At 36.0% G+C, this 12,387-nt stretch overlaps 1 protein-coding gene across 9 annotated transcripts in view; it reads left to right on the top strand.

Moving 5' to 3' along the window:
• Clasp2 (cytoplasmic linker associated protein 2) overlaps window positions 1–12,387 on the top strand; it is a 190,960-nt gene that overhangs the window by 161,881 nt on the left and 16,692 nt on the right. For all 9 annotated transcript variants that reach the window (XM_071619732.1, XM_071619729.1, XM_034636296.2 and 6 more), the window contains 3 exons: window positions 677–783; window positions 3,478–3,631; window positions 7,263–7,491. In XM_071619732.1, the coding sequence (XP_071475833.1) occupies window positions 677–783; window positions 3,478–3,631; window positions 7,263–7,491 (490 nt within the window). The remainder of the gene's footprint in view (window positions 1–676; window positions 784–3,477; window positions 3,632–7,262; window positions 7,492–12,387) is intronic.

Here is a 12,387-nt window from a genome sequence, read left to right as displayed (position 1 = left end):
CTTGGATTTTATTTTGAGGAAGTAAGGTGGGAGTAAATGAAACATTACAATAAGATATAAATCTATATATAAATAAATTTTATTTAGTAACTTGAAGAACTGGACTAAAATTTTAGGGAGTTTTTGATAACAGATATAAAAAATGTAGATGCACTTGATGAGAGGCTTAAGGCAAAGTCTGAGGTTGAAAAATAATCTGAGAATAATTTTTTTGTGTGAATTAGAGGGATTATTTCACTAGATTGTAAGAGATACAGATTAATAACATGGCCACATTTTACTCCATTGGCGTCTTTATGAAAATCATTTGTAAAGCAAACTAAGAGAATAAAATTTTATCATTAGTAATTGTTGGAAGTGGATAATTATCTCAGAATACAAAGCCCATTTAAAATTCTTAGTTTAGGATCCTGTTGAATTCTTGAGGGAAAGGATGTTGATAATATTTGAGACAAGCAAGCAAGTAAGGAGAAAAGATAAAAACACTAAAGAGTTAGATTTCTGAGTGAGGAGAAAAACTTTCCTCCCAGAAACCAGATATAAGTATATGAATATTTAAAATATTGACCAATAACTGTGGCTATTTCATGTGTTCCTATCTCACAATTGTATTGTTTCCTTAAGAGCCTTTTACTTACCTATTATATGTTAATATTTATTTGACTCCCTTCATCAGAGTTCCATGGGGAGTCCTTTGACAAGACCAACTCCACGATCACCAGCCAACTGGTCCAGTCCTCTTACTTCTCCTACCAATACATCACAAAATACTTTATCGCCAAGGTAATAAAAGGATAACTTTTCATCATATTTTGTATTTGCAAATTCTCGCTCTTAGTAAAGTATTAATAAAAGGGCTTTCTTTTTTTGGGGGGGCGGGGTGCTGGGGAGCATACCCAGGGCCTTGTGCATGCAAGGCATGCAGTCTACCAACTGAGCTATATCCCCATCTTGATTTGAAAGGTCTTAAAATAGTATAAACAGGGCCAGGTGTGATGATGCATGCCTATAATCCCTGCTACACAGGAGGCTGAGGCAGGTGGATCACAAGGTCAAGGTCAGCCTCAGCAACTTAGCAAGACCCTGTCCCAAAATTTAAAGGGCTAGAAATGTAGCTTAATGGTAGAGCACCCGTAGGTTCAATTCCCAATATTGCCAAAAATGAAAAGAAGGGGGAAAAAGGCAATTTTAAGTTTATTCGAAAACTAGCCTTTTAAAAGAGAATGTTTTGCCAGGTATGGTGGCTCATGCCTATAATCCCAGCAACTTGGGAGGATCATAAGTTCAAAACCGCCTCAGTACCTAAGTAAGGTTCTGAACAAATTATCAAGACCCTGTCTCAAAATAAAAATAACACCTGTAATCCCAGTAACTTGGGAGGCTGAGGCAGAAAGTTCAAAGCCAGCCTCAGCAACGGTGAGGCTCTGAGCAACTCAGTGAGACCCTGTCTGTAAATAAAAATAGGGCTAGGGATGTGGCTCAGTGGTTAGCGCCTCTGGGTTCAATTCTCCAGTACCACCACCACCAACAACAAAGATAATGTATTGAATATAGAAGTTTTGGGTTTTTGTTGTTGTTGTTGTTGTTGTTTTTAGTTGTATACAATACCTTTATTTTATTTATTTATTTTTAATGTGGTGCTGAGGATCAAACCCAGGATCTCCCACGTGCTAGGCACGCACTCTACCACCGAGCTACAATCCCAGCCCAGATATAGAAGTTTTTGAAAGGAAAAGAAAATCTACTGATAGAGCTTTTGTCTTGTTAAATCACATAGTTGTATTTATCAGAGATAATATGTAAACCCAGCAAATTGTATCTTTGCTTTACATCCTGTCACTCAATATAAATGATGAGGTCAATTAAAATAATAGATATTTAGATCTAATATTGACCAACCACCTCTAAAAAGTAGGAGGCAGGGGATTTAAACTTGTAGATAAAGCATAAAAAGAAGAATATTAAATATATAAAGACCTTATGATGGCATTATATATACTTCTGAGAAAGAACATGTGATTGAGAGATTAATCCTTAATATAGAATATAAGATTATAATTTGGAGGACTAGGGTTGTAGCTCAGTGGTAGAGCACTTGCCTAGCATGTGTGACACACTGGGTTGATCCTTACCACCACATAAAAATAAATAAAGGTATTGTGCTCATCTACAGCTAAAAAGAAAAAAATATTTTTAAAAGATGTATAATTTTTACACACTGTGAAGCTCAAAAATGGTCAGTATTTCAGATTAAAATATGAATTCATTAGTGGACTATTATTTTTTCCCTTTTCCTGACCTTTCAAAAAAGGATTTTCACAGTAGTTCATGCTTATAATTATTAGCTCAATTTTGTTGTTAGCCATATATACATAACTTGCTTTATCAGCTTATTCATTTAAATTGTAGGATATAATATCAGCATCTAAGAAAGAAAAACATATCACAAACATTATCTAGCTCATTTCTTCCATATTATACATACATATGAGACAATTTGTAGCTAAATTCAAGCCTCAGTTGAATTTTGGGTTTTGATTGTAGAATTAGTGTCATTAACATTTATGTTTAGTGTTTAAAGTTCTCTAACTTCTTATAAACTTATATAAATACACTTATTTTCTTTTCAAATATAGTACCATTCTCATGAGTCAATTGTGAGAATTTGAAGAGTTTTTATAAAGGACAAGGGGTAAATATTTTAGGCTTTTTAAGACATGTAATCTTGGTGGCCACAATTTAACTCAGCTATTACAGTACAAAAACAATCATAGACAATACCTAAATAAGTAAATATGGCTGTGTTCCAACAAAATCTTACTTATGTACACTGAAATTTAAATTTTATATACTTTTCATGTGTCATAAGACATTCTTTTGATTTTTTTTCCAGCCATTTAAAACGTAAAAAATAGTCTTAGCTTACAAGCCATCCATAGTTTACTGATCCCAGGTTAATTAGAACATTCTTTTTTTAATATTTATTTATTAGTTTTATGTGGATACAATATCTTTATTGTATATTTGTGTGGTGCTGAGGATCAAACTCAGCTCCTCATGCATGCTAAGCCAGCACTATACCACTGAGCCACACCCCCCAGCCCAGAACATTCTTTTTCTCTTTCCACATTTTTTTATTGGTGCATTATAGTTTTACATAGTAATAGGATTTTTTTGTTGTTGTTTCATATTCATAACATGAACACAATATAATTTGGCCAATATTAAACAGAACATTTTTGAAGATAGACAAACTAGTTGTTAAAAGCTGTACAATCCAGAGTCATTGTAAGCAGTCCTTGGTGAGGAACAGTAGGATATGTACTTTAACCATTTATAGCTGCCACATTTTATTTTGTTAATGATGTTTTGGGGCTATGCATTCTCTAATTCTGTCTTTATCCTACATAATCTCCTCATATGTGTTTGTATTGTAAAACTATAGAGAAATAAAAATTAGTGTTATCTTTTTCATAGTGCATTTGATTATGACACAGAAAATATGAACTCTGAAGATATTTATAGCTCTCTTAGAGGTGTCACTGAAGCAATCCAAAATTTCAGCTTCCGTAGTCAAGAAGACATGAATGAGCCATTGAAAAGGGATTCTAAAAAGGATGATGGTGATTCAGTGAGTATCTGAATATTCTTATTTTGCAGACTATTTAGTTTCCATTTAGATTTTGTTTTTGTCTGCTTTTTTGTTTTACTTTGCTTTGTAGCATTTCAAACAATTTTCTAGGGATCTGTTCCTCTTCAGTTATTTACTGTGTCTACCGTTTGTCAGGCACTTTTTTATGCATTAGAGTTACAAGACAAGTAGCTGCCCCCGAGTTCATTTGTTTGTTTGTTTATTTATTCATTCATTGGTATCAGAGATTACCAAGGGCACTTAACCACTGAGCCACATCCCCAGCCCTTTTTTAACTTTTTAGTTTGAACAAGGTCTTGCTAAGTTGCTGAGGCTGACTTTGAACTTGTGATTTTCCTGCCTCAGCCTTCCAAGCCACTGGGATTACAGGAGAGTGCCATCATGCTCGGTTCGTTTTAGACATTGGTGTAGAGTTGATTATTATGGAGTTTTAGTTTAAAATGTCCTTGGAAGAAAATGAATTTGTTTTAGTGTGGGTTGAGGAAGGCATCTTTCAGGAGATCACATTTGCATTTAATTTAAATAAAGCCACAGAAAATGTAGAGGAGAATTCCATGACAGAATTAACATTTGCAGTGACAGGAGCAAACTTGAAGCCTTTGAAGAAATCCAGTGTAGTTGTAGAATTATGAATGAAAGAGGGAGTGGAACATGGGCCATAGCACATGAGTCTTATAAGATAAAATAAGGAATTTAAAATTATTTTTTCTCATGTTAACTATAGTAATTAATAATGATTTGCTCCATCAGGTTATATGGCTCCCATTAAGACTGTTATGACCTATCTTTTTTTTAAAATATTTATTTTTTAGTTGTAGTTGGACACAATACCCTTATTTTATTTGTTTATTTTTATGTGGTGCTGAGGATCGAACTCAGAGCCGTGCACATGCTAGGCAAGTGCTCTACAGCCGAGCCACAACCCCAGCCCTATGACCTATCTTTCTTAACATATATGAATATTATTTAATTGATTGCCTGTCCCAGTATAAAAGGGTAATTGGGGATTTATTTATTTATTTATTTGGGTAATTGGACACAATACGTTTATTTTACTTATTTATTTTTATGTGATGCTGAGGATCGAAGCCAGGGCCTCGCATGTGCTAGGCAAACGCTCTACCACTGAGCCAGAACCTCAGCCCGAGGGGTTTATTTATTTATTTTAATTTATTTTATTTCATTTTATTAGTACCAGTGTGCTTTACCACTGGGCCACACCCTGTATTTTATTAAATACAGGGTCTTACTAAGTTGCTTAGAGCTTCACCAAGTTGCTGAGGTTGGCTTTGAACTCGCCATCCTCCTCCCCCAGCCTCCAAAGCTGCTGGGATTACAGGTGTTCACCTCCGTACCCAGCAGGGTAATTATTTTTTACTTTGCTGCTTCTTAGACTTTACTCTGGCGGCTTCAACTTTTCTTTTTAAAACAACCATCTTGCCATTTCCTATGGAATTCATTGTTTCTCAATGTTTACAAAGTTGCAGAACATTATAGTATTTTGGCACATCTCTATAGAGGGCTCTTGTCTGCTTTCCTGATTCCTTTCCCACTGTTGTTTTTCTCCTGTGTCTATAGCAGAGAGGTAGCTTGTACTAGGCCGAATAAACTGGCTGCAAAAAGCCAATTTAGCATTCATATTCAAGACTCCCTATCCTAAAAGTTACATGTTGTGCAACAACAGGTCAGTAAGAGAGATGGTTGATTTGACACTCAGGCTCATCTTGTTTTCTCATGGTATAAGGTGGGGAATTCAGGTAGTTGATGTGATAAAAGTGAGTTCAAATCCCAGATTCCAGCAGTTGTTGGGTAATGAAAGGATTATTTCTAAGCCTCGGGGTCTTCCCTAGGTAAATAGAAATATTGCTATGTACCTTAAAAGTTGTTGCAAATGTGAAACATCATGTGGCTCTTTTGAGTCAAGATCTCTCTCCTGAGGTCCACATTCATACTTTCTTTTTTTTAACATTTTTCTTAGTTTAATTGAATGTTTTGCTTTTAAAAAAATATTATGTTTTTATTTGTTCCACTTAGTTGTACATGAGAGCAGAATGCATTTCAATTCACATTCAAACTTTTAACTACCCATTTCAAGTCCTGATTTTCTCCCTGAAACTGCTATTCCCTATCTTAGTTGATGGCAACACTAGTTGCTCAGCAAAAACCTGAGACAAAGAGTTGTCTTTAAATCCTCCCTTTTCTCATCTTCCATACCGAGTCAGGAAACTTGGTGAGTCTACCTTAGAATATACCCACTTCTTACCACTGCCTATCTGGTTCAAGCTATCACCATCAGTTCTCTCTACTAGGTTATTAAAATAGGCATCTAATTGGCCTCTTTGATTCCCCTTGGACCTTCTGTACTCTTTTTACTCCTCTTTTCACAACTCAATAGAAGGTTCCTGTCACAAAGTAAAAGCCACAGTCTTATATAATAAGCTCCTCTTGCTATTATCTCATCTCCTGCTACTTTTCTCTTTGTTCACTCAATTCCTGCTACACAGGTCTCCTTGCTATTCCTTGAACTTATTGGGCATGTTCCTGCCTCAGGGTTCTTACATTGACTATTATCTCTGCCTGAAACACTCTTCCAGATAGTCGCCTGGATAATTCCTTCACATTTTTCCGGGCTTCACTCTAATGGCTTCTCAGTGGACCCTACTCACTTCTAGTTAATCTGCAACCCTGTTCTTCCACCTCAGCACTCATGATCCTTTAATACCACGCTTCTGTTCTTTTTTTTCAATCACTAATCACCTTTTACCATACTATATACTTTACTCATTAAGTGCTTTTTTTGTTTGTTTGTTTTTTGTTTTATTGTTTATGACTCTCCACTGGAATGTAACTCCATGAGTATAAACATCATTTTATCTTTGATTCACTAATCTAGTTCCAATGTCAGGAACAATGCCTGGCGCATAGTAGCTACACACTAAATATGTGAAGAATGTTTGGAAAATGGCTTTGTACATAGTTGCTCAGTAGATGGTAGTGATGATGATACTTACGGCAATAAAGATTTTGATACTAGTATCTGTATCATTATTATTATTGATATTTTGGCAAGTGTGATTATGTAGCCCAACTCTATTGGCATCCTTCCAAAAGTTAAGTAGGACTTTTAAGTCCTTCTTTAAAAAGAATTTTTTTTAAAGGAGGCCTTTTTAAAGTATGTTTTTCTTATGCTTTGTTGACATACTTTTCATTGCATAATTTACTACCTTGACAATAGCATTTGGCAGCTAGTTCTGTATTGTGATGAAGTCCTTTCACACTTTTAGCTAGCATAGAGAAGCTATTACTAATGACATTGTACGTATTATTTGGTTGAATCATTGGCAAAGGAAATATAACAATCATTAGAGGCAGCATTCTTTCATAGTTTCTTATTTGCCCTCACAGTTGTGGCTTAAGCTTTGTCATTTCATCTTAAGCTTTGTCATTTCTAATATGTTTTAAATTATATTGATTTTCATTAATTTATTTCAGCTGATTATTATTACTTTCTTAAATAGCCTTTTAAACAGTAGGAAAACCTCTTTTTATAATGTTATAGAGATATTTTAAATTAAGTCAATTTACTATGCCTTCCCCTTCCTGTCAATAGATGTGTGGTGGTCCCGGGATGTCAGACCCAAGAGCAGGAGGTGATGCTACTGACTCAAGCCAAACAGCTCTTGATAATAAAGCTTCGTTGCTCCACTCGATGCCAGTTCACTCCTCTCCACGCTCTCGAGACTATAATCCCTATAACTATTCAGATAGCATCAGTCCCTTCAACAAGTCTGCCCTCAAGGAAGCCATGTTTGATGATGATGCTGACCAGTTTCCTGATGGTATGTTCTGGGTCATGCTGCTACTACACTGTGTTGTTTTGGAGGGCTGATAATCAGCCCTCCAAATTTTTATTGTAACTTCCTAAAACATAAGGATCTTTGGAATGGGAATGTTTTCTCCTGTCTTTTAGGAGCACATTCCTAATGGTTTTGATAGTTTTCTTCCCTAGAATAAGAAACAGGGGGTATCTTGAGATTATCCTCACAATCAAGAAAATTGGAGGAATATCCTCCAATAAACAATTCAAACTAATTGTAACTCATAAATTTAGTGCATTCAGTCAGATTTTTATACCACAGTGACAAAACCTTTTGATGAACTACCTACACATTCTTTATTATAAACCTTTAAGTGTAAATAAATAAACTTTTATTAATAAGAAACATTTAAGGACCAAATATACGAAAAACTGTCATTCTAATGAAGTTAAAGTTACCCAGGCTGGCCTCAAATTTGATGATGCTCTTGCCATAGCATGCCAAGTCTCTAGGATTACAGGCATAAACCACTGTGCCAAGCTTTTGTTTTTTGTTGTAGATGGATACAATACCTTTATTTTATTTGTTTATTTTTATGTGGTGCTGAGGATCAAACCCAGTACCTTATGTTAGGCAAGCGCTCCACCACAGAGCTACAACTTCAGCCCCCAGCTAAGTTTTAGTACCTTATGTTTTGGGGGTTTTTTTGTTTGTTTGTTTGTTTAATACCTTTCTTTCTTTCTTTATTTATTTTTATGTGGTGGTGAGGATGGAACCCAGTGCCTCACATGTGTGAGGCAAGCACTCTACCGCTGAGCCCCAGCCCCATGTTTGGGGTTTTTAATTGTCTCTAAGTGTAGTAGAGTTTCTACTTATGATTTCTTAATTTCCACAAAGTTGTGGATTTTCCACTTTTACTTTTGTCTTTGATTTCTGACTTTATCGTGGTGTGGTGAGAGAAGATAACTTCTATGATGTTATCCACGTTTTAAAATCTGTTGAGACTTAACTTGTGTCCTAACATATGGTTTATCCTGAGAAATGTCTTGTGTGCACTTGAAATCAATGTGTATGTTTTTGTTGGTTAGAGTGTTCTATATTTGTCTGTTAGATCAAGTTGGTTTATTGAGCTATTAAAATCCTCTGTTTCCTTATCCATTATTGAGAACGAGAATCCAGGAGTAAGAGTTCAACTTATTATTATGGGATTGTCTATTTCTCCTTTAATTCTATCAGATTTTGCTTCATATATTTGCTGTACTTTCCAGTTTCTTTATATGTCTTGTGTGTGTTGTTTTTTTTTAATGTCAAGAATAGGACATTTGAATCTAATTATGGGGTAACTCTGGAAATCAGATTCTTCCCTACCCTAGGGTTTGCTGTTTTTGTTGCTTTTGTTTATCATTTTTTATTTTATTGATTATTATAGATTGTCTTTGTGCTAAGAATTAGGCTCAGGTGTAAACTTAAGATCTTTTCAGATCTTTTCTGAGTCTAAGCTTTTCCCTGAGCATTCTGTGTCACTTTTTAACTTTTTCTTGATGTACCTTTGTTTTCTTTTACTGTCCTTGTCTTTAATATTTGACTCCCAAAAAGTGAAAAAAGGAAAATGAGTGAAGGTGGCTAAGAGTGCTAGTCCTTTAAGTCCTCTGAAAGTCACTTCAGCCTTAGGGTGAGGGGATTGCAATAATGGGGAGAGCTGAAATAGCAATGGCTGTCAACCTTTGTCTGCACCTCTGTGATCTGTAACAACAGTGATGAGAACACAAAGCCTCACTGTTTGGAAGACAAGATCCTTTTTGCCTACCCTTGCTTCACAATCTGTGCACAGAATGCTCTACAACTGCTTGCTGGGAAGCTAAGAGTGGAGGATGGGTAGTTGCTACTGTGAGAAGAGTTGGAATTAATCAAACTTTACCATCCAAACCATTACCTGCAAGTTGAAAGCCTTCATTGGTCTCCAAAGTAGTTAAACCAGATAGACTGCCATTGCAATTGTTCTCTAGATGAGAAGACAGATTCTGGGTGCTTCCTGCTCTGTTATCTTTCCAGAATCCCCCAATAATATCTTATAGCTCAAAGATCCCATTCAGAATCACACATTGCTTTCAGCCATCATGTTTCTGTTCTTCAGTGTTCAATCTTTCCTTGGCTTTCATGACCAAGGCACCTCTGGAGGTCAGAAACCAGTTATTTTGTAGTATTTCATTGTAGTAGTTCATTCAGTTTACATATGTCTAATGTTTTCTTGTTGGTAGTGGTGGTTTGGGGGGGTTTTGGGTTTCTTATTTTTTGTTGTTGTTTTTCTAGTATTGAGGATTGAACCCAGAGATGCTTGACCACTGAATCATATCCCCCAATCCTTTTTATTTTGAGATAGGGTCTTGCTAAGTTGCTAAGGCTGGCCTTGAACTTGTGATCCTCCTGCCTCAGCCTCCTGATTGGTTGGGATTATATGCATGTGGGACCGCACCCACCTGTTTTCTATTGTTTAGAATCAGGTTATGCATTCTTGCATCAGTATCATAGAAGCGATTGTGTATTCTTTTCATTGCACCCTACCAAATAACATAATTTCACAACTGGTGATATTAACTTTGGTCACTTGGTTACAGCGGTGTTTAACAGGCTTCTTCACTGTGAAGTTACTTTTTCTCTTTTAATCAAGAGCTGTTTTATCAGAAAATACTCAATGTAAATATCCCTGCACTTCATTAAATTAAAATTTTATTTATTTAAGAACCTTTGCCTGAGCTGGGTGCAGTGGCTCACGCCTGTAATCCCAACAGCAGGGGAGGCTAATGCAAGAGGATCACAAGTTTAAAGCCAACCTCAGCAAAAGCGAGGCACTAAGCAACTCAATAAGACCCTATCTGTAAATAAAATACAAAATAGGACTGGGGATGTGGCACAGTGTTTTGAGTTCCCCTGAATTCAATCCCCAGTAGCAAGAAAAGAAAGAAAGAAAAAAAGGAATTTTTTTTTGGCATGCATGAGGCCCTGGGTTCAATCCCCATCCCCACCAAAAATAAATAAATATATAAAAGAATTTTGGGTGTACTTATTGATTACTATATGTACTTAGAGTTTCCTGTTATATTTGGTAGAGGTTTTTTTAAGAATTATTTTTTAGTTATAGGTGGACACAATTTCTTTATTTTTATGTGGTGCTGAGGATCAAACCCAGTGAGTCGCGCATGCGAGGCAAGTGCTCTTCCTCTGAGCCACAATCCCAGCCCCTCAGTAGGTTTTAATTTGTAACTGTTGTTATTTATTTTGATGTTCAATTGGTCCTTGATATGAGCAGCAAGACCCCATTTAAGATGGCTTTTGGTGTTCTTTGTTCACATGTCCCCATCCTTGCATTCTGTCATAACAAATGTTGTATTGCTACAGCTTTAATCTGGAATCAGTCATTTCTCAGAAGATACATTGTTGCTTTTAATGAAAAGCAATGTTTAAAGTCTAGGGTCTGAGTACTAGTATACCCTCTGCTAATGGGACATCACTATTCTCCAAACCTCTCAGTGGCCATACCTAGGGAACATATATATATACATTAACTTCTCTGTTTCTTGGAATATCTATCAACAGCCATATGTTTACGCCAAGAGCTTCAGTTCCATTGTAGCATTATGGTATGAATTCTAATTTCTTTCTTTTCCATACTGATAGCCCCTTTTCTGACAGGAAGAAACCTAGCTTCCGTTATCTTTAAGTAAATATGGTTTGGTCAGTCCTCCTGTATGTACCCAGTCTTCATCTCCAATACACATCCTCACTTATGCAGATGAACTCCTCATCCTTCTGGCCTCTGCCATTCTACCCTCACCCAAAGCCGTGGATGCCAGTGTCATTACACTTGGGCTCCAACAACTCACACCAAATTGCCACTCCATATGCACAACGAGCTTCTTAACTACTTGGGCTCTGCAAACCTGTACTTTATCCTTACTCTGCTCAGGAATCTATGACTTCATGCCTGGTGGTTTATAATTTTGATTAATAAAAAAATCTTTATTTGTTTTTTCTTCATTTGTATTTCCTTGATCACTAATGAAGTTGGGGAATCATGTCCAACTTCTCATGTCAAGTCACTATATCACAAACATCACAAAGCCAAATTTATGATACCTCAGTAAGATTACCCTCTTATTGTCTAATTCTCATGTCTGTTTCTAAAGATCATATTTTCCATTTGTCAAAAGACTTCTTTGGAAACTATATAACTGAAACATTAGGTAGATATTTTCTTATCTCAAGAACATTACTACTCACAGTATAATGCTTTACTAACTTCTGAAACATAGGCCACCATTTTAAGTTCTGTAATTACCTTCTGAAGATGCATAAGCCCTCAGTTAAACCACAGAAGTGGTTGTTCCAAGCTTCATATAGCGCTTGTCTTCATTTATTGTATATTTTCATTTTATTCACAAAAATACTACCAGCATTGTAGATGTGCCAATATCTGTCAGAAGAATACATGGAAAATTAATATTAGTATGTTTACTATATTCCAGGCCCAACTCCTAACCCTAACCCCAGGAGGTGGATGCTATTTTCCCATTTTGCTAATGAGAAATCATCCTCAACATAAATAACTACGTGTCCCACCCATACTGGAGGGTAAGAGGCAGAGGTTTGGTGAACCACAAAACCTGTGTTCTTTGCACTTGACCCCAGTGCCCTACTGTGTCAGAAAAGGAAAAATTTAGTATCTTTTTTATATACCTTTATTTTATTTTATTTTTTTATGTGGTGCTGAGGATCAAACCCAGTGCCTCACATGTGCTGGGTAAGTACTCTACCATTGAGCTACAACCCCAGCCAAAAAATTTATTATCTTAAGATTATGGCATTTGGTGTGATATAAATAGTTCAGTTTGGTAACAAATAACTTATGCGGTTTCTCTG

The sequence above is a fragment of the Marmota flaviventris genome, chromosome 1 (genome assembly GCF_047511675.1).
Source record: "Marmota flaviventris isolate mMarFla1 chromosome 1, mMarFla1.hap1, whole genome shotgun sequence".
NCBI lineage: Eukaryota > Metazoa > Chordata > Mammalia > Rodentia > Sciuridae > Marmota > Marmota flaviventris.
Note: the sequence above shows the minus strand (reverse complement) of the source record. Positions and strands in the feature narration are given on the sequence as shown.